General features: G+C 40.7%; 1 protein-coding gene across 8 annotated transcripts in view; it reads left to right on the top strand.

Moving 5' to 3' along the window:
* Window positions 1-27,344, top strand: part of LOC121437858 (regulation of nuclear pre-mRNA domain-containing protein 2) — a 53,897-nt gene extending 26,553 nt beyond the window's left edge. Inside the window, exons 3-12 of one of the 8 annotated variants that reach the window (XM_041637956.1) lie at window positions 820-920; window positions 1,789-1,866; window positions 3,098-3,150; window positions 4,476-4,602; window positions 8,273-8,448; window positions 10,313-10,595; window positions 12,120-12,380; window positions 15,367-15,567; window positions 21,096-21,515; window positions 22,418-22,649. In XM_041637956.1, the coding sequence (XP_041493890.1) occupies window positions 820-920; window positions 1,789-1,866; window positions 3,098-3,150; window positions 4,476-4,602; window positions 8,273-8,448; window positions 10,313-10,595; window positions 12,120-12,380; window positions 15,367-15,567; window positions 21,096-21,515; window positions 22,418-22,506 (1,789 nt within the window). In that variant the 3' untranslated portion in view covers window positions 22,507-22,649. Of the gene's footprint in view, window positions 1-819; window positions 921-1,788; window positions 1,867-3,097; window positions 3,151-4,475; window positions 4,603-8,272; window positions 8,449-10,312; window positions 10,596-12,119; window positions 12,389-15,366; window positions 15,568-21,095 lie in introns of those variants that run through there. The other 7 variants (XM_041637959.1, XM_041637953.1, XM_041637957.1 and 4 more) reach the window with 7 other exon arrangements.

Genomic DNA, 27,344 nt, shown 5'->3' with positions numbered 1-27,344 from the left:
CAATAGGTAATGTAGGAATAAATATTTAAAGGTATACATATGGCTGGAGGATTGGGTCAGTAAAGAGTACTAGCTGGTCCTTCCAGAGGACCCAGGTTTGGTTCCCAGCATCCACATGGGACTCACAACCATCTGTTGCTCTAATTCAGAGATATCGTGGCCCATGTGTGTGCATGCAGACAAAGCACATAAAGTGCAGTGAATAGTAGATCTTTTCTCAGAATTAAAAAGGACCTTCCCCAAAGCAATGTGCCTTACCCTCTCTGAGGAGTGGATGGGGGAAGGGAGAAAAGGGAGGGGATGGGATGGGAACTGGGATTGCTATGTAAAATGAAAAAAATACTTTGTTTTCTTTTTTTAAAATAAAATAAATAACAAAACTAAAAAAATAATACAAGAAATTTGCTAGATACTAAATTGTTGGTAACTTTATTCACAGATTTCTAGTTTGAGGATATGTCAATATTTTTATATATTTTAATTAATTAACTAATTAATTAGTTTTTTTTTGAGACAGAGTTTCTCTGTATAGCTTTGGAGCCTGTCCTGGTACTTAACTCTGTAGCCCAGGTTGTCCTCAAAATCACAGAGTACCTGCACCATCATCACTGCCCGGCTTCTTAGTTTGTTAGTTTATACAGTATTCTGCCTGTATGTATGCCTGCAGGCCAGAAGAGTGCACCAGATCTCATTATGGATGGTTGTGAGCTACCATATGTTTGTTGGGAATTGAACTCAGGATCTTTGGAAGAGCAGGCAATGCTGTTAACCACTGAGCCATCTCTAGCTCAGTATTTGTATATTTTACTCTTCTTTTAGGGATCCATCCGTCTCTAAGTCAATAGAGCGAATCTTTAAAATCTGGGAAGATAGAAATGTGTACCCAGAAGACATGATTGTGGCATTGAGAGAAGCTTTAAGTAAGTGCCTTTTTTCCCTAAAAGTCAGTCTTTGCAATTCTTCTGTATCCACAGGTCCAGTCCTGTTGTATAATACTAAAGTGGTAAAGGAATTTGGCCTGATTTGTTTAAAATTAAATACATAAAAACATGACTATCTGGACTTAATTAAATTGGTTGGGATAGGTAGTTGGACCTTTGTTTCTGCTGACTAAAAACAGTAAATATGTTAAATGATGATAGTCATCTGGTTATTTTTCTGTGTTTGCTTTCATTAAATATTACTATTCATTGATTATGTTTGGTAAATACTGTTCTGTCCTCTTACTGTTGGGGAAGTTTGGGCATGGTTTCACATCTTTAAGTTGTTTGGTGGTGAACATAATTGTATAGTCTCTAAGCTCCATTTGATTTCATTTTGCAATAATTATATATCTATTCTTTGTGTGTTTGTGTATGTATGTGTGTGTTAAGTAAATTAGTTCTTATATATAAGATTTATGTTATTAAACCACCAAATAGAAGTTCATGGTAATTATTGCCATGATCATCATTTCACTAGAAATTGGCTTTTAAAAGAACACCTTCTAAGAAGCTGTTGAATCCTGCATACACGTTTGTATTCTATTCAAAAGAAACTTATTTTTAGCCTCTGCCTTATTCTCTTTCAGAACTGGAGATTTCATTAATTGTAGAAATTACATTTATTTAATAGCTTCTTAGATTTGGTGGGTATTGTCTATTTTTGTTTTTATAAAAATAAAAGAAAAAAATGAAAGAAACTACACAGTCTTGGATTACCTTTTTCTTGCTACATCTTTGGCACTGAAGTGGACAGACAGAACAGCTTCCCATAATGCCAGACTGCAAAAACTGCAATGTTTTCCAGGTACCACTTTCAAAACTCAGAAGCAGCTGAAAGAAAATCTGAACAAACAACCGAATAAGCAGTGGAAGAAATCACAAAGTAAGGAACAAAATCTCAACTAATATAAAATTACCTCCTCCTTTTGGAGCAGAAGAAACTGTAGACCGTTTGACACCGTACCTGGCATAAACCATGGGCAAGCCTGTGTTTCTAGGCCTGGGAGGTTCCCAGTCTTAGACTAATCAAGCCAGCATGAAGTTACTTCTTTTAAAAACTACTGTTAAACAGAGGAAATGCAGAAAAAGGGTTTGAGCGAAGATCCAAGAGTAGTTGGGGGATTGAAAGAAGAAAAAAAAGCTTGATAGTACCAGGCTAATTTCTACATTCAGAGATGTGCGGAGTTAGAGGCGGCTGGTTTACACCACAAAGCTGAAGAGGAGACTAGGCATTAAGAAGCATTTCTCTGGGAGCCATGAAAGCCTTCAGATTTGGGGATACACTCTACCAGATTAGACATGGGCCTCCAATTTTGGCCAGAAACTCATTCTCTATCTGGAGCTACTGTTGTGTTTGTCCTATTTACCCAGCATGATATCAAGGGAGAGGAATGCTGCATGTTATAGACTGTTGTGGGCAAACGGAGGACTGTCGAGAGACTGGAAGGTTTGGAGGGAACAAGGTGGAGGACAGTGGAGAAGTGGGAGGTGAAACAAGAGAGTTGGGATGTTTTGCTCCATCAAGCATATGATACTTACTCATCATGGTTAAGGGAGTCCTCTGCCATCCTTTTGGTCATACATTGCATGCTTAGGAACAACGGAAGCCATCAGTCTGACCAAAGTTCAAGTGCAGTGATAATGCATTTAGATCTTTTGTTGCTATGAACTAAGTCGGCTAAAAAAAAAATCTAAACTTAGCCAGATGGAAGTTGATAAATAATTTTCTTCAGCCAGTGCTCAGGATTAATTGGATGTCTTGTTCCTGGACACTCTTACATTGAGATACTGAGATTTTCTTACAGTTGATAAGACTAGAGGGAGGTGCTTCATGTATCTACCTCAGTGTCTCCAAATCATTAATTCTGGGACTTAACAAGTCTTTTGGAGGTAAGTTGTTAGACTTATCTAAATAGTTTATTTTTCTATTGGTTATGTTTAGGAGTATTTAAATTTCATAGCCAATTATTTTGCTGCAGGATTATATTGTGATTTATGTGTGCATGGCTGCCGTATGTTTGCAGAGTACACCCTTAACTCTACATCTCAGATTTTCCTAGATTTGGTCAAGTCTTTGTGTTGTATTCTTATTGATTTTTTTTTTCATTCAACAGCATCCACGAATCCAAAAGCTGCTCTCAAATCTAAGATAGTTGCTGAGTTTCGAGTAAGTTCCAGAATTTAAGTATAGTAAAGATCATTTATTCACCATTGAAGTCACAGTTCCCAGTCATATTTATTTCTGCTCGTGTGTACATGGGGAATCTGAATAGGATTAGATTATCTGGAGTTCTGTCTGTTTTCCTAGTGAAGAAACAACAGTGTAGAACATCTGTTGCCAGCTAAGCTGTGTGTTTAGTGTATGTTACCAGGGAGCCTTCTTCTTTAATTTAATGCTACTAAACTTAAAATTTTCTTAGAGCAGCACAGGACTATAATTAAGTTTAGAGAGGGGCTTTTGTTTCGATGTTAACCCCATATCTGTAAATTAACTTGAATAATTAGGGACTGGGTAGATAGCCACCAAGCCTGAGTTTCATAACTGAGAGCCACGTGATGAAAGGAGAGAGCTGACTCTTGAAGAGTTATCCTCTGGTCTCCACATGCACCATGGTGCTGTGCGCCTACACATATGTACAGAATGAAAATTAAATTAGAAGATAAAAACATTCTTAATAGTTATTTATGTATTTATTATGTAGTGTTCTGGCACCAAATCTCATTATAGATTGTGAGCTAGCATGTGGTTGCTGGGAACTGAACTCAGGACCCCTGCAAGAGCAGCCAGTGCTCTTAACCTCTGAGACATCTCTCCAGCCCAACATTTTTTTTTTTTTTCCGAGACAGGATTTCTCCATAGCTTTTTGGTTCCTGTCCTGGAACTAGCTCTTATAGACAGCCCAACATTTTTTTTTAATATTTATTTATTTATTTATTTATTTATTATGTATACAATATTCTTTCTGCGTGTATGCCTGAAGGTCAGAAGAGGGCACCAGACCTCATTGCAGATGGTTGTGAGCCACCATGTGGTTGCTGGGAATTGAACTCAGGACCTTTGGAAGAGCAGGCAATGCTCTTACCCACTGAGCCATCTCTCCAGCCCACAGCCCAACATTTTTAATGTAAATAAAAGTTTTGGTTTTTGGGTTTTTTTTTTTTTTTTTTGGTTTTGTTTTTATAACTTATTGATTGCAGTTGTGAAGGCTAATCCTAGCACTCAGGGGGCAGGGACAAATTTGTGGTCAGCCTGATCTGTGGAGCAAGGGCTAAATAGTAAAACTGTCTTCAAGAACTAAAAGTAAGTTTTAAAATAAGTATGTAATTAAGAATATGTTTTTTGACTGGGAGTTGAAGATCGATTTCTGTTTTCTGAGGAAAAGTAAAAGAATTTATTTTTCCTCTTAGGGCTTCTTTAGTCATTAGTCTTACATATCTAGGGGAGAGAATATTTGATCTTATGAATGAGAATTGATTGTGGTCTATGTTCAGTCTCAGGCCCTCATTGAAGAATTGTTGACGTACAAACGATCAGAAGATCAGATAGAACTGAAGGAGAAACAGTTGTCAACTATGAGAGTGGATGTTTGCAGCACAGAAACTCTCAAGTGTTTAAAAGGTAACAAACACATCCTTAAATAAAGTAGCTCAAAGTAACCAGGTGATGGTGGTGCACACCTTTGATTCCAGCACTCCAGAGGCAGAGGTGGTTGAATCTTTGTGAGTTCAAGGCCAGGCTGGTCTACCAAGCAAGTTCCAGGACAGCCAGAGTTACACAGAGTAAACCTGTTTTATTAAAACAACAACAACATAAAAGCGATATCAACAACAAAAAAAGCTCAAAGTTTTCTTCCTTTCGGACTGGTTTGCCCCATAAAAAGAACTTTAAACCTAGTTCTGGGTGGGATCATTACAGAGTATTTAAAGAGGAGTGGGGAGAATTCCTCAACCCCTTCAGGTAAAGCAATTTTCAGAAGTGATTGTGTTCCATTGACGTAGCAGTTTGATTTGTATGAACTTTATAAATAAATCAATTCCCCTGAGGGGAGGAGGTTTCCTGGGTTTCTTGGGGGGGGGGTGGCGGTAAAGACTTATTTATTTTATATGTATCAGTATTTTGCCAGACTGTCTATATGTGCATCACATCTGTGCCTCGTGCCTACAGAGGCCAAAAGATGGCATTGATCCCCTGGGCTAGAGTTAAGGATGGTTGTAAGCCACCGTGTGAATATAGAAATAACTCAGGTCCTTCGCAAGAGCAGCAAGTGCCCTTAACCCCTGAGCCATCTCTCCAGCCCCTGTTTTTTCATTTTTGAGACAGGGAGTTACTTGCTTGTTATAGGGTTTCACTCTATATGCCAGGCTAGTTTTGAACTCAAAAAGATCTGCCTGCCTGAACCTCTTGTATACCAGCACACCTGGCTTTGTATATAAATTCCTACTCCTTTTTTTAAACTTTATTTATTTATTTATTATACAATATTCTGTCTGTGTGTATGTCTGCCGGCCAGAAAAAAACACCAGAACTCATTACAGATGGTTGTGAGCCACCATGTGGTTGCTGGGAATTGAACTCAGGACCTTTGGAAGAGCAGGCAATGCTCTTAACCACTGAGCCATTTCTCCAGCCCCTAAATTCCTGCTCTTTTCACTTCCTTGTTATATTGAATTAGATATAAACAGTTTTGTTTCCCCTTTGTGGTTAATTGATTTGAGTATATTCTTTAGTAAGATTGCTCTATTGTCTTCTCCTTTTTTATATTATGATTTTATATAATTATACTCATAATTTATTAGAAGATAAGCCTCTTACAATCAGAGATTATCTTTTACTTGACTATTTCTATACTCTAATGCTTGAACATTTACACATATCTGTTGCTCTTGATGCATGTTTTTGAAATAATGAATAAATGATGGTTAGCTGTTCATTTATATGTCCATTTTGTTCCTTTCTGTACCATGTTTTACTTCAATTATTTATGGAATAGCAATATTTTACTAGGACTTAAGTTTTTCTTTCCTTGTTTGTTTTTTCGTTCTCTGAGTCAGTGTTTATCTGTGTAAACCCTGGCTGTTCTGGACTCACTTTGTAGAATAGGCTGGCCTCGAGCTCAGAGATTCACCTGCCTCTGTCTCCGCCTCCAGAGTGCTGGGATTAAAGTCATAGAACATAAGATTTACAGAAGTTTCCAGATAAGCCATACAAAATAGTTATAAGCTTTCTCCCCAAAGAGGAAAATCCACATTTTATAGCAGAATCATAATGCTGTTAGTGAGCTCTGTGGTGTTTGTTTAATGTTCCCATTTTTGCCTCTAACAATCTAGCTTGTCCACCTGCATTATCTACATAAAGTTAGAACATGCTCTAAAGAACGGAGTAGCTATGTTGAACCACTGCAGCTAGGGACTACAAAGAGGGAGAAGGGGAATGTAGACCATTAATTAGAACAAGACCACTTTCGCGTAAAACAGAACCAGCCATGTACCTGTAACTAACCCTAATATCTGCCTTTTGCAGCTGGGCGGTGGTGGCGCACGCCTTTAATCCCAGCACTCGGGAGGCTTTATACTTAAACCATGATGGGGAAAGGAATAAAAGCAGTGCACTCTGTTTTTAAACAGTTCTCAGCAACCCAGATGGTACTTCTAGCGTCTGCTCATGTTCTACAATGGTGATATAAATTTACTAAATACATAAATGTGTATTTAGTCACCAAAGATGAAGATGCTTGGGCTTTTATTCTGTAATATCTCTAAGGGTGTGTCCATTGAATATAAACAAAAAGTCTTGACAGAATAAGTGATGTTATACTTGCTAATCAGAGTGACTTGAATATTATCCATTGGATATTGAATATTATCCCTGTCCACTGCACCATACTTTAACTTGAACACAGGCCATCTAATTTAATCTCAATCAAAACCTGGAAGCATTTTATAAAGCTCTGTTATACCCATGAGAAAACAGGCCTCATGAAGAGATTAGTAGGCTCAAGTTGCATAGCTAATGAAAGGCAAAGACAGAATGAATGCCCATATCCATCCACAGCTCTATTCCAGCAGGCATTAGAAGAGAAGCATTTGTTGAATTTTAAGGACACTTTCATAGAAGAGTGAATACTGTATGAGATGACTTGACTTCTCTGAACTGTGGCTTCTCATATGAGAGACAGAAAGTAGATACAGGTAAAGAGAATGGAGCTTCATATGATATTCCTAAGGACGAGTATGGCTAAAAGAAGTGACCGATGGGGCTAGAGAGGTGGTTCAGTGGTTAAGCGCACTTGCTATCCTTCCGGAGAACCTAGATTCAGTTTTCAGTATCCATGCTGGATGACTCACCGCTATTGGCTTGTAATTCCAGTTCCAGGGCATCAAGGGCCTGCATGTGGTGCACATACATGCAAACACTTGCCCATACACATAAAATTTAAAAATAAATTTGTTTGGTTGTTTTTTGTTGTTGTTGTTGTTTTTTGTTTGTTTTTTACCAGGGTTTCTCTGTCTATTCCTGGCTGTACTGAAGTTACTCAGTAGACTAGACTAGCCTTGAACTCACAGAGATCCACCTGCCTCTGTTCCCTCATCCTGGGATTAAAGGTATGCACCACCACTGCCTGGCTAAAAATAAATGTTTAAAAAAAAGAAAAATAATAACTCTTTCAGGTGAACTTTATCTTATTAAAGGCACCTTCATTTGGAACAATCACAAGTTTGTGTTTGTGTGTGTGTGTGTCTCGGGGGAGGTGTTGGTTTAACTTCTTAAAGGTAAAACTGTTATTGTGATTATAGCCTGGTGGCACAAGTCTGTAATATCAGTCACTGAAGGACAACCTAAACAATTTATTGAAACTCTGTCTTAAAGTTGGGACGAGAAATATCGTACACTAGAAAACAGATGTGGTGGCACATTCATTCTAGGACTCTCGTCACTTGGGGAGCTGAGGCAGGAGACCATGAATTTGAAGCCAGCATTGACTACATAGTCTCATACTCAAAACAAAAATAATTTTCAGCTAACGCAGCAGGAAAAGTGTCACAGAACAGTAAGAACTGTTGCATGGAAAGGAATTTTACTCAAAATATTTTTTTCGCCTTAAGACAGGGTTTCTCTGTTTGGCTGTCCTGAAACTCACTCTGTAGAACAGACTGGTCTCGAACTCAGAGATACACCTGCCTCTGCCTACAGAGTGCTGGGATTAAAGGCGTGTGCCACTACCACGTGGCTGAGATTAATGTTTTTAACTTTTCTAATTTTAATATAAATATTTTCTCCATTCTTTTAGATAAAACAGGGGGAAAGAAGTTTTCCAAAGAATTTGAAGAAGCAAGTTCAAAGCTAGAGGAGTTTGTGAATGGATTAGATAAACAGGTGAAAAACGGGCCCTCCCTAACAGAAGCACTAGAAAATGCTGGAATTTTCTATGAAGCACAGTACAAGGAAGTGAAAGTGGTGGCCAACGTAAGTAATTGCAACTATTTTATATTGAATACTTACTGTATGTCAGATACTTTTTACATATGGTGAGTAACACTGAGAATAAGCATTAGGCATTAGACATTAGACACAGGGGCTGGAGAGATGGCTCAGAGGTTAAGAGCACTGACTGCTCTTCCAGAGGTCCTGAGTTCAATTCCCAGCAACCACATGGTGGCCCACAACCATCAGTACTGAGATCTGGCGCCCTCCTTTGGCGTGCGGGCATATATCAAGGCAGAATGTTGTATACATAATAAATAAATAAATCTTAAAAAAAAATAGACATTAGACACATAAAGAAATTACTCTTGAATAGTAAAAAGTGCTGATTAGATTAAGGCATGGATCCCTCAGATACTAACATTTATAAACATCCTAACCATTGTGCATTAGTATTTCTTTCTCGTTTTCCCCTTTTCCTTTTGTGTGTGTGTGATATTTATGTTCTTTCTATAGTGCCTTATACATTTGGACTATTACAAAGTTGTTTTTTTTTCCCCTCAAGACCGGTTTCTCTGTGTGGCTTTGGAGCCTCTCCTGGAACTTGCTCTGTAGACCAAACTGGCCTTGAACTCAGTGATCCTCCTGCCTCTGCCTCCCAAGTGCTGGAATTAAAGACGTGCACCACCTCTGCCCAGCTGTAGAGGTTTTTTTTAAAGCTGGAGTACCATGAATGACTAGGAGTACTCTTGTAATTTTTAACATACAAGTGATCGAAGAAGCAAGGATTTGCTGATTCAGGGTACCAGAGCGAAATAGGTTTCTTGAGGGGAAGGTATAATGACCCCTCCCTCCAAGTCATGCGTATTCACAAAGAGAAAACACAAACATATGAAAGTTTGGGGACTCTATTCTCATAGGGGTAGACCTTAAGAGAAGCCTGCAGTTGTTTCCTAGAATTTTTTTCTTTGTTTTTTTTCTTTGTTTTTCTTTTTTTCCCTAGAATGTTTTAATTAAAGGTTTCAGCTTCAAATAACAAGAAGTGATTTCCTCCAAGCTCTAGACAGCCTAGGTTACCATAGTAACTTATTGTAATGGTCCCTCTGCTTTTGATTGTTTGCTTATCATGCCTTGATGGGTTCTTTTTTCCTCCTTGTTTCATTCATTCATTCATTTGTTTATTTTTAGGAGTTCACAGTGTTATAGAAATGAAAACTAAGACTAAAAATATATATGGGTAAAACATGTATGACTCAGTATATAGACTATAATAGTTTTGGGGGCTGGTGAGATGGCTTAGAGGGTAAAGGCACTTGCTGCCAAACCTGATGACCTGCGTTCAGTCCCTGGGACTAGTGTGAGAGGAGAAAACCAGCTTTCCCACAAATTTTCCTCTGACCTCTGTATGTGTGCTGTGACACCTACATACCTGTATGCCCACCCCCAAAATAAATGTGTCTGAGTTATTTTATATATTATATATATATGCATATATACATGTGTACACATATAGAAAGGGAAGGAGGGGGAGAGGGTTATGTGTATATGTGTGGAAAGCTGGGCAGTAGTAGCTCACAACTTTTAATTCCAACACTGGGAGACAGGCAGGTGGAACTCTGAGTTTGAGGCCAGCCTGGTCCACAGAGTGAGTTCTTGGACAGCCAGGGCTACACAGAGAAACCCCCCCCCCCAAAAAAAAAAACAGATTTTTAACTCAGATGACTGGATTGTAATATTCACTGAACACAGTAGATATTCAGACTACTCTGTGCTCAACAGATGATGATATTCTTGTTTTGTTCTCATTGTTTTTAATAACGAGGAAATGTGATCATAGTCAAAATGGTGGCTGGGTGTTCGTTTTTTTCAGAGAAATAATGTATTTTTTCCCCCCTCTCTTACTTAGGCTTATAAAACCTTTGCTAACAGAGTAAACAACTTAAAGAAGAAGTTGGATCAATTGAAGTCAACCCTTCCTGATCCCGAGGAATCACCAGTTCCTTCTCCAAGTATGGATGCTCCTTCCCCAACTGGTTCTGAGTCTCCGTTTCAGGGAATGGGAGGTGAGGAATCCCAGTCACCAGCCATGGAGAGTGAAAAATCTGCCACACCTGAGCCTGTGACAGATAACCGTGATGTGCAAGACATGGAACTCTCTGATGTAGAAGATGATGGATCAAAAATCATTGGTAAGTAGCTTATATTCTGTATTGACTTTGTTTTCCTGCTAATTAGTTAGCCAAGCTTGCTTTTTCATGGTACTGGAAATCAAACCCAGGGCCTTTCACAGGCACTTAACTCTGAGCCGTATCCTAGTGCTCAGAAATGATTTTTATTTTTATACCTTACTGAAAAAAAATATTTTGGATATAAGTCAGGTGATGGCAGCAATACATGCCTTTAATCCCAGCACTCAGGAAGAAGAAGCAGGTGGATTGTCTATTAGTTCAAGGCCAGCCTGGTCTACAGAGAGAGTTCCAGCACAACCAGAGCTACACAGAGAAACACTGTCTTGAACAAACAAAACAAAATTTGGATATGTTGAGATAAGCAAAATATATTACAAGAATTTATAACTTTAAACTTTTGTTTGTGTTTTTTTAATTTGACTGGTCTGAAGAAATGGCTCAGCAATTACGAGCACTTGCTGCTCTGGCAAAGAACCTGGGTTCAGTTTCCAACACCTGCATGGCAATTCGCAGCTGTCTTTAACTCCAGTTCCAAGAGATTCGACACTTTCTTGTAACCTCCCTGGACACCCGGAAAAATGTGGCGTACATAAATAGAGACATAATACTCATAACATATATAAATCCAAAAATAATTTAAGGAAAAAGAATTCCAAAGCTGCAGTTGATTAATTAATTTTCAGAACTAACCTTAAATGGTTGTTTGTCTGACTTCTGTACTTTTATAATTATTTTTATTAAGTAGTTTGGCTTGTGTTGAATTAAATACACTACTTACCCTGTGTTCTTTAAAGTAGTAAGAGGAGTATATGTCCAAAATTTAAGACTTAAAAAAATTGCAGTTTCAAATTACTACCTAAGGCCTGGAGCAGGTAAGAGCACTGCTGCTCTTTTAGAGGACACATCTTCTGGCCTCTTGGGGAGCTGCATACATATACACATAACATGCCGACAAAAAAAGCAGTCATGTGCATAAAATAATTCATGTTAAGAAGTAAAATACAGATAATTTATGTTGGGAATGATCATAAACTATAAAGACTGATTTTTTTATTTTGTATTTTTTTTAGATTTATTTATTTGTTATGTATACAGTACTCTGTGTGCATGTATGCCTGTAGGTCAGAGAGCATCAGATCTCATTACAGATGGTTGTGAGCCATCATGTGGTTGATGGGAATTGAACTCAGGACCTCTAGAAGAGCAGTCAGTACTCTTAACCACTGAGCCATCTCTCCAGCCCTCTCTTATATTTGTTTATGTGTATGAGTGTACATATCTGTGTATACCCCCAGAAGACAGAAGGAGCATCTACTCCCCTGGAGTTGTAGTTACAGGGGTTTTGAGCCATCTAATATGGCTGCTAGGAACTGGTGGGGCTTTTGTGTTTTGTTTTGTTTTTAAAACATAAAGTGAGAGTAGGGCTTTTGCCCTCAGAGTAGGAAATATTAGGGACATAATATTGGTTCATATTGTAAGTAAAATCTAGAAAATAGGTTATAACATTGCCTCTTGTTCAAACAGTAGAGGACAGGAAAGAAAAACCTCTGGAAAAACCAGCTGTCTCCACTTCTGTACCCACAAAGTCAACAGAAAGTGTCTCGAAGGCCTCATCGTGTGCCCCAGCAACTGTGCCCACGACAGCAGCTCCACCTCTTCCAAAGCCCATGAACACTTCGCTTCTGTCCCCTTCCCCTGCTTTGGTTTTGCCAAACCTGGCAAATGTGGATCTGGCAAAAATTAGTTCCATCCTTAGCAGCTTAACTTCAGTCATGAAAAACACTGGTAAGTGAGCCTAGTGAGGATGGTAAAACCTGGATTCCATCTTGGTTTTCACTGAACCATCAATTTTTTTTTTATTGCTAATGGTGAAATTTCTTCAATTTTTTTTTTTGGTGGGAGGGTTTCTCTGCGTAGCTTTATAGCTTGTCCTGACACTCAATCTGTAGGTCAGGCTGACCTCAAACTCACAGAGATCCGCCTGCCTCTGCCTACCAAATTCTGGGATTAAAGGGGTGTGCCATCATCGTCCGACAAATTTTTTCATTTTAAATACATTAACAAATGGATAGACATTATTTTTAAAAAGCTCAAAAATAATCTTAATATGCCAAAACAAACCACCCACAAATATTCATGGATGCATGAATTTGATGGATTAAATATTTGTAATACTATTAGTAGTTGAAATGTTGTCTGGGCAGTGGTGCTATATACCTTTAATCCCAGCACTTTGGAGGCAGAGACAAATGGATCTCTGTGAAGTTGAATACATTCTGTTCTATATAGTAAGTTCCAGGAGAACCAACGATACACAAAGAAACTTTGTCTCGAAAAACTAAGAAAAAATAAACATTGTCTATATTATTTTTAAGCCATTTTACTTAAAAACTTTATGATATCACACATTTTTATGTCATTAAATAATTGTCTAAACAGCTAGCTGGTTGTGATGGTGCATATCTACAGTCTCCGCAGTTGGAAGACGAGCAGGAGAATCCGGAGTTCAAGGATAGCCTGGGGTACATGAAACCCTTTCTTGAAAAAAATATGAGAGTGGGTAGGGAAATGGTCCAGAGAACGGCCTGATGCATAAGTCTGAGTATCTAAGTTCAGGTCACCATCACCCATGTAAAAACTAGGCTTAGCCATATGTGTGTACCCCACCATCTGGAGTGAGTGGAGACAGGTTGGGATTGGCAACCAGTCTAGAAGAAACATAAAGCTCCAGATTTAGTGTTTGAGACACTGTCTCCAGAAATTAGATAGTGACAGAAGACACCCAATATCACTTGGCCTCCAGGTGCACACATGTGAATGAGTGTACCTGTGCATATACCACATACACAAGAAAATTTATCTATGTCAACTTTAATTGTAATGTATGATAGTCCTTGTTATTAGATATCACTATGTTTTCAGCATTTTGCTTTGTAAAGAATGCTGAGATCTTTGCTATGCAAACCTGATGAGCCCTGCATTCAATTCTCAGGATCTGTTTTTATTGTTTTTGGGTTTTTTGTTTGTTTGTTTGGGTTTTTTGTTTGTTTGGTTGTTTTTTTAATTCAAGACAGGGTTTCTCTCTAAAGCAGTCAATCCTGGTTGTTCCGGAACTTGCTTTGTAGATCAAGCTGGCCTCAATCTCAGAGATCTGTCTGTCTCTGCCTCCTAAATGCTGGGATTAAAGGCATGCACCACTTCCTCCTGACTGTTCTCAGGATCATATGTGACTGGAGAGATCTGACTCCACAGAATTGTCATCTGATCTCCACACGCTTCCCCCATTCTCCACACAGTAACAACAACAACAATAAAAACACTAGAATGTACAACACACAACTGCAGAAAGATGGGGAAACAGATATTTCATCTGTGCTCTGCCCACTCTGTGTTATTTGGGGCTAGGGATCAGCATGTGGCCTAGACAATGCTGACACTCAGAAAACCATGAGGAAGAATAAGAATTCTAGGCCAACATTGGTTATATTGTTAAGACCCTATTTCTTTTTTGTTTGTTTGTTCAGTTTGGTTTGTTTGTTTGTTTGTTTGTTTTTTGGTTTTTTTTCGAGACAGGGTTTCTCTGTAGCTTTGGAGCCTGTCCTGGAACTCACTCTGTAGACCAGGCTGGTCTCGAACTCACAAAGAGATCTGCTTGCGTCTGCCTCCCTAGTGCTGGTATTAAATGTGTGTGCCAGGAAAAAAAAAAAGTGTGTGTGCTATCACTGCACAGCTGGAGACCCTGTTTCAAAAACACAAAACCAAAAAACAGCATGTAGATTTTTTTAAAGTATTTTCATGTGTTAGGACTAAATTGTTACCTAAGAGAGTATACTCCTTTATATACCTAGTAGTTGGAAATTTAACTGTTACCAACCCTTTCCATTGTCACGGTCAACCTTGAAAAGATAGTATCTATTCTTTTAATTAGACTATTTTTCATTTACTTATTTTCTCCTGTCTGCATTTCCCCTTTTAATGTGTTAATAACCAACCCAATATTTTGAGGTGTAAAAGTGTAAAGGAGTTTGTTTGTATAATGTCATTTTAAAGGTTGTTTCAAAGAAAAACCCTGGCCAATAACATAGGCTTGTCGTTACTATCCCATCCCTTCCCCCCACTTCCCAACCTGTTGGCAGAGACTGTACTTTCATTTCCCAGACTCCCAGACTGGAATAATCACACAGAAACTATATTAATTACAACACTGTTTGGCCAGTGGCTCAGGTGTATTCCAAGCTAGCTCTTACATCTTAAATTAACCCATTTTTATGCATCTATGTATTGCCACGAGACTGGCTTACTAGTAATGTTGTGGCATCTTTCTCCTTCAGCTTCTACATGGCATCTCCTTGATTCCACCCACTCTCTATATCTCTGTTTGGATTTTCTGCCTGTCTTTACTTTGCTAAGCCATTGGCCGAATCAGCTTTATTCGTCAACCAATAAAAGCAACACATATACAGAAGGACATCCCACATCACTGATCTCCACACCCCCCACCACAGCCCACACACCAGGCATATCATCAGAGTAGAAGTAGGTTGTCTGGTTGCTGCTGTGAAAACCAATGTGTGTGAAAATAACATAATGCTTGTTTTAAGAATATTATAAATAGAACAGTTCATATTTTCAGGTGTTTATCTTTGTATGTGTCAGAATGGGCACAATTTGTACATAAGTCACAAAAATTACTATTAAACAATCATTCATTGAGTGGAAAGTGTCATGAATTGAGTATTGCATTTTCTTGAGTTCATCTTTCTGCCACCAGGGGTCAGTTCTGCATCAAGACCTTCTCCAGCAACACCTACCAGTCCCTGCAACCTCACCAGTGGCCTGAAAACACCTGCTCCTGCCACAACAACATCTCACAACCCTCTGGCAAATATCCTCTCGAAGGTGGAGATCACCCCAGAGAGCATTCTCTCTGCTCTTTCCAAAACCCAGACACAGTCAGCCCCTGCACTCCAAGGTAAACGGACATGTGCCAGAGGGACTTGAATTGTGTAACAGTGTAATCTTGTATTCTAGTTCTGAGAATCCAAAGTCATGAAATGTACACTATAGTTAACTCCTTAGTGCCTTTATAGTTACCACTTGTGAAGTGGCATTTACAGAATTGAAAATGTCAACATTGAAACAGACTAAATATTATCTAGTCTGTTACCATCCCGTTGAGATAGGAAAACTAGGCTTGTTGCTGTGATTTGGTTGGTTAAGCCTGTCTGATGTGTGATGTTAAAACTGAAAACCAGTTTTCTTGATTATTTAATACTCTGACCTGCACCATGGCACCATTGGAGGGTTATATTAATTTCAGAATAGGGTTAGTGTGTGTTGACTTTTTTTTTTTTTTTTTTTCCCCTTATGAGGATGGTTTCAAGACAAGGTTTTTCTGTGTAGTCCTGACTGTCCTGGAACTCATTCTGTAGACCTTGAACTCACAGAAATCCACCTGCCTCTGCCTCCCAAGTGCTGATATTAAAGGAGTTCACCACCACTACCTGGTATGTGTTGAGGTCTAATGTTGACCTATAATACATCTTTCTTTTCTTCTATCTGTAATCTGTGCCTCATTTAAACTTCTCTTTTTGGCCTTCCCAGTTACATCTTCTACATAAAAGTGCTTCAGTTTTTCATGAGTCTTACCTGATCTTTCAATTCTTATTACCCAGATACCTGCACAACCTTTCTTAAGCATCTCAGTATAATTATGCCATCAATTATGAATTCCAGAAGAGTGTCATCATTATAAAACCAGGTCAGACAGATGTTGTTAAATATCCTATAATGCATAGACTAGTCTCAGCCACAGAATGTATGTAGTGTAACATGTCAGTATTAGTGAAGAGCCCCGTGCTGTGAGAAGAGCACTACAGCTATGTATTACTTCCAAACTGTTCTGGATAAATTATTGTTTATCCTTAGACAAAGAATTTTATTTTATAAAAGTAAATACTATTCAGTGATCATCTGAAACCTCTCTCTATTGGAACTAACAGGAAAGAATTGATGTTCCCAGTAATCCCAGTTCTTAGGATACTCAGATTTCAAGTTGAAGGCTAACTTAGGCTACAGTGGGATTCTGTTTCTGTGGTGGTGTGTGAGTGTGTGTGTGTGTGTGTGTGTGTGTGTGTGTGTGTATAATATGCATATATATAATTTATTTTTATATGTATTGGTGTTTTTGCCTGCATGTATGTCTGGGTAAGGGTGTCAGATTCCCCTAGAAGTGGAGCTACAAACAGTTGTGAGCCACCATGTGGGTGCCAGGAATTGAACTCAGGACCTCTGGAAAAGCAGTCAGTGCTCTTAACCAGTGAGCCATCTTTCTAGCACTGTGTTGTTGTGGTGGTCGTTTTGTTTTAAGCACAAAAAAAGGTTTGATAATCTCTAATAGCTCATCTTGTACAACTCAAGAGAGATTACAGTGCTCTTGGATTCTCCCTTTCTACCACCATCTTGTAGATGGAGTAACAAATTTAAAGTCATTCATATTAGTTTTTTTTCCCTTCAGATACATAACTGTATCTTAGAGTCCTCCTGCCTGAGTGCTGGGATTAAAGGCATGTGCCACTACCACCCTGAGAATACAATTTTTTTACACCTTTAATCCCAGTGCTCTGGAGGCAAAGGCAGGCAGATCTGAGTTCAGAAAGCCTGTCTCAAAACAAGAAAAGAAAATTTCTTAGAACTTTGTTCTGTTTTTGTTATCCACAATTTGTTGACAAATTTTCAAAAGAAAGACTTCACGGCTTGTTGACGTGAAAGAAATGTAGTAAAGTGACAAAAACGTCATATTACAAATATTACGAAAGTCTAATATCTTTTTTAATTTATTTATTTGTTGAAGGACAGTTTGTTGAAATTGGTTCTCTCATACAATGTGGGTGCTGAGGATCAAACGCTGATCGTCAGGCTTGGCATCAGGTGTTTTACCTGCTGAGCCATCGCACTGGCCTGACAGTGTCTATCTGAGAAGACAGTGCTCTGTGAAAGCACATGCCCACAGTGTCTGAGACATAATAGTCATACATACCTCACACCAGTAATCACAGCACTTGAGAGGTATAGGTAGGTGGATCCCTGTGAGTCTGAGGCCAGTGCGGTGTATATAGTGAGTTCTAGAGCATCTAGTCTTGAAAAATAAAAGAATAAACAAAGGACAGACATGCTGCAATTGACCCCTACCTGAGAGGCAGTGTCAGAAGGATCACAATTTATGCCAGTATGTGAAGCAGAAACAGTAATAATAAAATTTGTGTCTGGTCTGTAGGTTTGTAAGCTGGTATAGCCACCATGGAAGTCAGGATGAACTTTCCTGACTGAAAATGGAACTCAGATATGATTGCTCCTGGGTCTACATCTGAAGAACTCACATGAACACAGCACAGGGATTCTTGTGTGTCCTTGTTAATATTGCCTTGCTTTCAGTGGCAGAAAGTGGAACCAGCCAAGAGAGATGAAATATGCACACTACCCTTCTAATTTAATCCAGCCTCATGAAGAACCTGAAAAACCCAACATTTGCAGGGAAATGGGTGTAACTGAGATTATTGTGTTAAGCAAGACACAGAAATACAAATAACCATATTTTCTGTCAAAGGCATAATAAATTGTGTCTGTCTGTGTAGATGTTAAAATAAAGATCCATGAGAGGTGAAGAAAAGATCGTGGATGGGGGTGAAATAGATGTGGCATGACAGCAGATGGAATTCCTGTCCACAGAGAGGAGGGTGGAGGGTGGAAAGGTGACTAATGAAGTTTAATGACACGTGGTGTATGAACGTGCCATGATGAGGCCCATTTACTGAAATTAACTTTAGGATTTGTTCAGGCAGTAAATTGTTTTCTGTGCATGCATGAAGACCTGAGCTTAATCCATGGTACCCACATTAAATCCAGGCCTGGAGTTGTGTTTGGAATCCTTGTGCCAGAGAAGCAGTAACAAAAGAATCCTGTTGGCCAGCTGACTTGGCCTGATGGGTTAGCCCCAGCTCCCAGTGAGACCTTGCCTCAGAGACAGGTGGAGGCTCCTGAGAGGCTGATACTGAAGTTGACCTCTGGCTCCCACATGTAGGTGCCACATGTGCCTGTGCACAAAGAGAGTTAATTTTTAAATTCCTTAGTAAATACGATTTTAAATTGATATTTTGAAGAAGCACTAACTGAAGTATCAGGAATATTTTCTTCTCTTTTTCTAAATATTTATTATATATATATATATATATATATATATATATATATATACACACACACACACACACACACACACACACACACACAATATTCTGTCTGTTTGTATGCCTGCAGGCCAGAAGAGGGCACTAGACCTCATTACAGATGGTTGTGAGCCACCATGTGGTTGCTGGGAATTGAACTCAGGACCTTTGGAAGAGCAGGCAACACTCTTAACCACTGAGCCATCTCTCCAGCCCCCAGGAATATTTTCTTTAGATATTTCTTTACCAAAAGATACTTTTGGCAGATTTAGCAAGAACTAAAATTTTCATTTATGTCTAGGAAGTGAATAAACTTGACAAAATATGGTTGGTTCACAGGATCTTCCTTTTTAGTTTTTTGTCTTTTAGACTGTTTTTTTGCCCGGACATGGCGGTATACATTTGTAATTTTGGCAGGGAAGAATACCATGAGTCCATCCCAGCTATGTAAGGAGATCCTGGGGTTTGTTTCGTTTCATTTTCAGAGCACTTTGATTTCATTAACTTTAGCTTGCAACAAAGATTTTTTTTCTCATGGTTCTGAGGTTTGTCAGTTAGTGAACAGAGTTGAATCTCATCATTGTCAGTTTGTACAAACCAATAATCCTTGGGTTTTCCTAGCGGTAAAGCAGGAATTGTGCATTTTTGTATGTAAATATCAGCACTTCTCTTGGTCTGGCTTTGTCCATCTTTGTGTGGTGCCTGCTTTCTGTTTGTCACTGCTGTCTTTCACAGCCTTGGTCTTGAAAGCAATCTCTGTGATGCACGCCTGTGATCCTACCTTTATTAAGAGAAAGGAAGACTGAATGAGGACAGCCTGGCGTACATAGCAACACTCTGTCTCAAAAAAAAAAAAAAAAACTAGAAGAAAACGAAAAGAGGGGCTGGAACAGTGGCCCAACAGTTAAGAGCGTGACCTGTTCTTGTAGAGGGTTCAAATTCTGTTCTCAGCATTCATATCTGGTAGATTACAACCACCTGTGACTAGCTCCAGAATATGTAATGCCTTCTTCCTGAACACATATTACATACATTTATACAAATATATACACATAAATAAAAATAATTTAGAAAAAAGAAAAGAGCTGGCTGTAGTGGCATATGCCTTTAATCTCAGTACTCAGAAAGCAGAGGCAGGCAGAGCTCCATGAGTTCAAGGCCAGCCAGAGCTAGGTAGTTGACATCCTGCCTCAAATATAAATAATTAAATAAATTCAAATTTTAAAGGGGAAAAAAGACTGGATGTGATAGTGTACACTTAAAATCCCAACTTAAAAGGATTAGAGTTTAATGCCAGCCTAGATTTCATGAGACCCCTCCTACAAACTCCCATCCCCCATAAAAGACAAGACTGGGTGAGGAAAATCCTCAGTGGTTAAGAACATTGACTGCTCTTCCAGAGGACCCAAGTTCAATTCCCAGCACCCACACTCACAACTGTCTGTAATTCTAGTTCCAGGGCTTCTGACACCCATGGCAAAGCACCAATGCACATAAAATAAAAAATTAATTAAAAAAGACAGGGCTGGAGAGATGAAATTCATTGCCCACATAGCTTTCAGCAGTCTGTAACTCCAGTTCCGGGGATCCAGTACCTTTTTCTGGCCTCCTTGGCCATGCATGTGGCATATAGACATACATGAGGCTAGGGGGGCCAAACACCCATACACATGCAAAATAATTTTAAAAGTGACACTAATCTAACAAGAGATAAACTTCTTCATATATTCTCTATTAAAGCAGATTTCTGAATTTTGTATATGTTCTTTTCTTCATGAAAACAGCAGTGCTTGCTAACATATTGGAGTAAATTATGAAGAATAGAAAGGTGGGAAATTCATTTGTGTTTAGAGAGATTCCACAGCTCAGACACAGATACTGGCTTGGAATGTTGTGTTAAGAATTTGCTTCCGTTCCTCTCCTGCTTTGCTTTGTTTAAACTATGAATGATTCTGACATTGAAAATCCCCCTTTCCTGTGACCTTTTATTATTGGACTTTTATCTGGATTGTTCTGGGAATGTCTGAATGCTTTGCTGTCTTATGTTGATAAATAGGCCTGATGTTTTCTGTGACATTTAGACACTGCCTGCTTAGTCTAGATTCCTTTTAACTTCATGTTTTAAAATCTGTCTGGTTCCCACCAGAGTGAATGATCATATCTAATAAGCCCACTTTGTTTTCATCACCAGAGTGAATGATCATATCTAATAAGCCCGCCTTGTTTTCATCACGGTGTGGGTAGTGTTCTTTAACTCCTCTACTCTGTGTTTCTGCAGGCCTGTCATCTTTACTTCAGAGTGTTACTGGGAACCCAGTGCCAGCCAGTGATGCTGCATCCCAGAGCTCTACAACGTCCCCTGCTAGCACCACAGGTTCTACCATAAAGGGGCGAAACCTGCTCTCCAATACACAGTCCTTTATTTCCAAAAGCTTCAACTATTCTCCTAACTCGTCAACTGCTGAAGTCTCTTCAACTTCAGCAAGCAAGGCGCCGGTTGGGCAGAGCCCAGTGCTCCCCAGCACTCCTTTTAAATTACCGTCCAGTACTTTAGGATTTACAGGTACCCACAATACTAGCCCTGCTGCCCCACCTGCTGAAGTTGCCATGTGCCAATCCTCAGAGGTCTCCAAGCCAAAGCTGGAATCAGAGTCCACTTCCCCAAGCCTGGAAATGAAGATCCACAACTTCTTAAAAGGTAATCCTGGTTTCAGTGGCTTAAATTTAAACATCCCAATCCTGAGCAGTTTGGGATCCAGTGCCCCATCAGAGAGCCATTCCTCAGACTTCCAGCGTGGTCCCACTAGCACTTCAGCAGACAACACTGATGGAACCCCTGTTCGGGATGAACGGAGTGGGACGCCCACCCAGGATGAGATGATGGACAAGCCCACATCCAGCAGTGTAGATACTATGTCCCTACTATCTAAGATCATCAGCCCTGGTTCCTCAACACCCAGCAGTACAAGATCACCACCCCCTGGAAGAGATGAAAGCTACCCTCAAGAGCTCCCCAATTCTGTGTCTACGTATCGGCCCTTTGGCCTGGCCAGTGATTCTCCCTACAAGCAGCCTTCGGAGGGAGTAGAGAGACCATCTTCCCTGATGGAGTCGTCACAGGAAAAGTTCTTCCCTGATACTTCTTTCCAGGAAGATGAGGATTACCGAGATTTTGAGTATTCAGGGCCTCCCCCCTCTGCCGTGATGAACTTAGAGAAGAAACCAGCCAAATCCATCCTGAAGTCAAGCAAGCTTTCTGACACCACTGAGTATCAGCCAATTCTGTCCAGTTATAACCACAGGGCCCAAGAGTTTGGGGTAAAGTCTGCCTTCCCTCCATCTGTAAGGGCCCTCCTTGACTCTAGTGAGAACTGTGATCAGCTCTCATCTCCCCCTGGGCTATTTGGTGCCTTCAGCATAAGAGGGAATGAACCTGGGTCTGATCGGTCACCATCACCGAGTAAGAATGATTCATTTTTCACCCCTGACTCCAACCACAGTAACTTGTCTCAGCCTACTACTGGGCATCTCACTTTGCCACAGAAGCAGTACCCAGACTCTCCTCACTCAGTCCCACATCGTTCCCTTTTCTCTTCGCAGAATACCCTTGCTGCTCCAACTGGACACCCTCCCACATCAGGTGTGGACAAAGTCCTGGCCTCCACGATTTCCGCCACATCGACGATTGAGTTTAAGAATATGCTTAAAAACGCCTCGCGCAAACCCTCAGATGATAAGCATTTTGGCCAGACCCCCAACAAGGGTACTTCAAGTGATGGTGTCAGTCTGTCAAACCTCACCCAGCCCAGCTTGCCTACCCCTGACCAGCAACAGGAAGAACACTATCGCATAGAAACCCGCGTCTCTTCCTCCTGTTTAGACTTGCCTGATAGCACAGAAGAAAAGGGAGCCCCCATAGAAACTCTGGGTTATCATAATGCAGCCAATAGGAGGATGTCAGGGGAGCCAATACAGACTGTAGAGTCCATACGAGTTCCTGGGAAGGGAAATAGAGGACATGGGCGAGAGGTTTCAAGAGTAGGTTGGTTTGATCTGAGCACACCAGGCAGCTCTTTTGACAATGGTCCCTCAGGTGCCTCTGAGTTGGCATCCCTTGGGGGTGGGAGCAGCGGAGGCCTCACTGGCTTTAAGACAACGCCATACAAGGAACGGGCACCCCAGTTTCAGGAGAGTGTCGCCAGCTTTCATTCCAGCAGTTTCAACTCAACATTTGAGCATCATCTCCCCCCATCCCCTTTGGAACATGGGACACCCTTCCAAAGAGAGCCAGTGGGGCCGTCATCTGCCCCACCTGCCCCTCCTAAGGATCATGGTGGTATCTTCTCTCGAGAGGCACCCACTCATCTGCCCTCTGTGGATCTTTCGAACCCCTTTACAAAGGAGGCATCTCTGGCCCACGCTGCTCCACCACCTCCTCCTGGAGAGCACAGCGGAGTTCCTTTCCCTCCCCCACCCCCTCCTCCACCCCCTGGGGAACTTAGCAGCAGTGGAGGGAGTGGTGTCCCCTTTGCTACTCCACCCCCTCCTCCGCCTCCTGTTGACCACTCTGGGGTTGTACCTTTCCCAACACCACCACTGCCAGAGCATGGAGTGACTGGGCCTGTGGCAGTTTTTCCCAAGGACCATAGTTCCCTCCTTCAAGGGACCTTGGCTGAGCATTTTGGGGTGCTCACAGGACCCAGGGACCTCAATGGCCCTGGTCTTAGCCGTGCACGAGAGAGCCTGAGCCTGCCTTCCCGCCCTCTGGAGCATCTGGGCCCAGCCCTTGGAGGAGGTGGGGGAGGCAACACCAGCAGCAGTGGCCTTCCCTTGGGTCCCGCACACAGAGACGCCATCGGCCGGAGTGGTATGATTTTACGGAGTCCCCGGCCAGACTTTCGGCCTAGGGAAGCTTTTCTCGGCAGAGACCCATTCCACAGTTTAAAGAGACCCCGGCCACCTTTTGTTAGAGGCCCTCCGTTCTTTGCACCAAAACGCCCATTCTTCCCTCCCAGGTACTGATGGAAATCAGGGAAGGCATTTTGAACAGTCTAGAGAGCATTGGAAGTAGTAGTTTGGTTTCTTGTTTTTGTTTCCTCTCTTGAATTTTTTGTTTGTTTGTTTGTTTTTAATGAAGGGCTTCCCTTCCAAATTCAGAAAGCATACATGGTGGCCGTGCACTTAGGACCTTTCCCAAATTACTTGCATTTTCCCCCTTTCTTTAAAAAAAAAAAGTGAACATAACTAAGTCCACTTCATTTGGCTGTGGGTTTGGGGAGTAGGAAGGAGAACAATATTTTATCCCATTTCTATTGGAAAGATAACTTACATTTGAAATAAAACTTCGGTCAGTACAGGTAATAACATGTGCAATGTTGGGGTGTCATTTGGGGGTTGAACTTGCTAATAGTGGTGGGAGGATCTCTGTCTCCTTCCCCCTCCAGCTAAGCAACTTCTGGGACCGGCTTTTCTCCCTTTGTATGCTCTGCCCTGCTGAAGGCCAAGAGGTGTTTGCAGAAGGACAAAATATGGGCAATTTTGGGCCTGCCAGGTGTATTTGCTTTATTTTAAAGGCATGTTGAGACAGAGTTCTTTATTATCTTTTGTTTTTGTTTTTTAAGCATTCTCCTCTGCACTATTACCAGGCAGTGAATCTAGGCAGTACAAACTTCAGTCTATGTAGAAGAAAGTTTTCTCTTGCTGGGTGTGGTGGCACACACCCATAGTCCTAGTGCAGGGAGGCAGGGACGGGAGAGAATGGCAAGTTTGAGGCCAGCTTGAGCTATATAGTGGAACTTTGTCTCAAAAAGAAAGAAAAAGTCTCATCCTTAAGTGAGAAGCCTAATAAAATTTCAATATGAAGATGAGGAATGGTCATGGTATGTAAACTAGGGAAGGGATCATTAATGGTGCTGTGTGACCATCTGTCCTTTGTGGACAAGGAAGCGTTTGGATGGGTCTGCATATTTGTTCTAAGCTCTTACCCCCTGTTTTCCCTGACTTTTTCTCCCTGAGTTACTAATTCTGACTAAATTCTTAAACAAGTGTAGCTAAAATATTATCCTTGCTTTCTTAAATGTTTACGTAGACGTTCGTTTTACAGTGCCGCCTCACTGGTGGTTTTCTGCAAACATGAACTACCGGAGGAAGTACTTTGCCTTTAGAGTAATTTCCCCGTCTCAGTCCTCTGTTTACCCTGCTCTTGTTCCTTCAGAGGAGAAGACAGGTGGGTATTGCTGGCCTTTGTTACAGGGGAAGTGGGGTCCTGTTGAATCCAAGTTGGCCCTCAGCAGTTAGTAACTAGATGTTTTCGGTGCCCACCTCCCATGTCAACTTGCAGATGTTTTGCCTGTGTCATTGCCACGAAGGGAAGAGTTTTCTTCCTTACATTAAAAGGCTTGTTTGTGTTTCTGCATCTTATACTTAGGGGAAAGACAATCACTGTGTTTGGAGTGCTTTTATCTTTATCTGAGAAGCAAATACCGCTTACTACAATTTCTGTTGGTGTGTTGCACCAGGGTAAACGCTAATAATCTCCAGGTAGGTGTGTCAAACAGTAATGAGCTTTTGAAGGGATTCTGACAAGTTAGGATAGAACTTTCAGGAATCAAGGGAGTGCTTTGAATTTCTCAGTGGGGTAGGAAAGATGGAGAAAAGTGCAACATGTGATCAAAGACAATCCTTTGCCTCAGAACAAACCACTTTCAGAAGAAAAACTGTCCAACATAGTCTGGGATCTGTGTTCCATGTAAGGGTGCAAGAAATCGTCTTCATTCACTTCCCTTTTTGATCCAGCTCTTTCTTTCCTTTCTCAAACTTCTGTAGTTCAGTCCACAAAAATGCATGATTCCATGACCTTGTGAGGGGATTGGGTATGTAGCATAGCAAAGCAAAGGAAATATAGTTATATTCAGTCTTAAGACATTTGTTTAGTAAAAAAGCATCAAACGGGGGTGGGAGAGCAGGAGAATTGTGACTTTCGGGATTGGGTCCCCCCCCCCCCCGAAATTAAGTGATGTTCTTCAGTCTAGAATAAAAGAATGTGAATTCTTTCTTCCGCTGTTTACTTGAAAAGGCTCTCTGACCATTTGGTTTTCTAAGAAAACCTGGGAGTACCGGGATAGTGTTTTCTGGAGTGTAGCAGCAATTGTCCTCAAACACATACTGGCCAATACATGAGACAAGTACTTTGTACAGTTCAAGGGTGGACTCCCCAGGGGTTGGGCTTTTGTGGGACATTTTTTGTTTTTGCCACAAAATCTTGAGTGTTTTTCAGGGTGGAAGTGAGGATTGTATGAAGCTGTTGGATATTTTAAGGAAATCTGTCTGCAACAGTAAATGAAGACAACTGTATATATGTGATATAGTGAAACAAAAGACATTTCTGGTATTCATAAAGATAAAACAAGGGATTTTCTTTCTGTGTCTGTGATTTAAACTCCGTACCATCCTCTGACTTTTGTATTTTCCCCTGAGTTTAAACAAAATAAACAAGATATTTTTTAAAGAATGTACAACATAGTGTGTCTCAGCGAGGACTTGAGTCATGAAGCAGAATTAAGTAGTTGTCCCTAAGGTCCTTGGTGCTCATTGTAAAACCACAGACAAAGAATTCTATGAATACTCTATACCACCCAAAATTCCTTGATGCTAGATCAGAACTAGGATCCTTAAAGGTTTCCTGAGAGTTCACTCTCCAGTCAGCTTAGATGATAGCTCCTCACTGCACCTCTCTGCCCTCCCAAGGATGGAGGTCAGCAGAACTCTGTTGGTTCCCTGGAGGGTGCAGTGAGCAGTGTAGGACAGATCCTTTCTGATATCAGAAACAATATGCTATGTATGGTACAGCAAGGCTATCTAGACAATGTGAATTGGCTCAGCTTTCTTCTCGCAGAATATCCACTCGGTCCTAACATTACCATTGACACAGTTAAGCTTCAGCTGTTAGGTTTTGAATCGGCTGTAAATTACTGCTCCCTCCCCCACCTCCATATTTTTAATTGGTGGGGTAACCTGTTAAGATTTAGGGGGGGAAATAGCTATGTTGGATTGATACTCTCATGTGTTCAGTGTGGAAAACAAATACATGCTTTTAAGAGGCAAGAACAATGAAATCCTTTTGGAATGTGTATTAATATCATTTAATAAAATAACAGTTCTAAAGGTTTGACATTTTTCTTTGAGATTCGGGCTTTGACCAAGGGCCCCTGGCTGCTCTGGTGAATGCAAACAGAAACTACTCAAGAGCCAAAACTGCAACTTTTGTATCACAGACCTGTGGTTAGAGATGCTAAATTTCCTCCATCGAAGATGCGGCGTGACTTTCCAGGGTCAAAGGAGAAACAGGCTACAGAATGGAGAAAGAAAAGCTGGGGGTAGCCCTGAAGATGCCTTCTGGGGTATATGGGGAAGGACAGAAAGTGGCATGTGTACCCACACACACAAGGCATGTGTGCACAGACCACCTGTTCGTTCTCTCTGTAGCCACTTGCACTTAACCTTTCCCAGCTTTGGGGGGGGGGGGGGA

This window comes from Microtus oregoni, unplaced genomic scaffold, assembly GCF_018167655.1.
Source record: "Microtus oregoni isolate MIOR12 unplaced genomic scaffold, Mior012 000054F_ref0000373, whole genome shotgun sequence".
NCBI classification, from domain to species: domain Eukaryota; kingdom Metazoa; phylum Chordata; class Mammalia; order Rodentia; family Cricetidae; genus Microtus; species Microtus oregoni.
The sequence above is the reverse complement of the archived record's forward strand: the minus strand, read 5'-3'. Positions and strand labels throughout refer to the sequence as shown.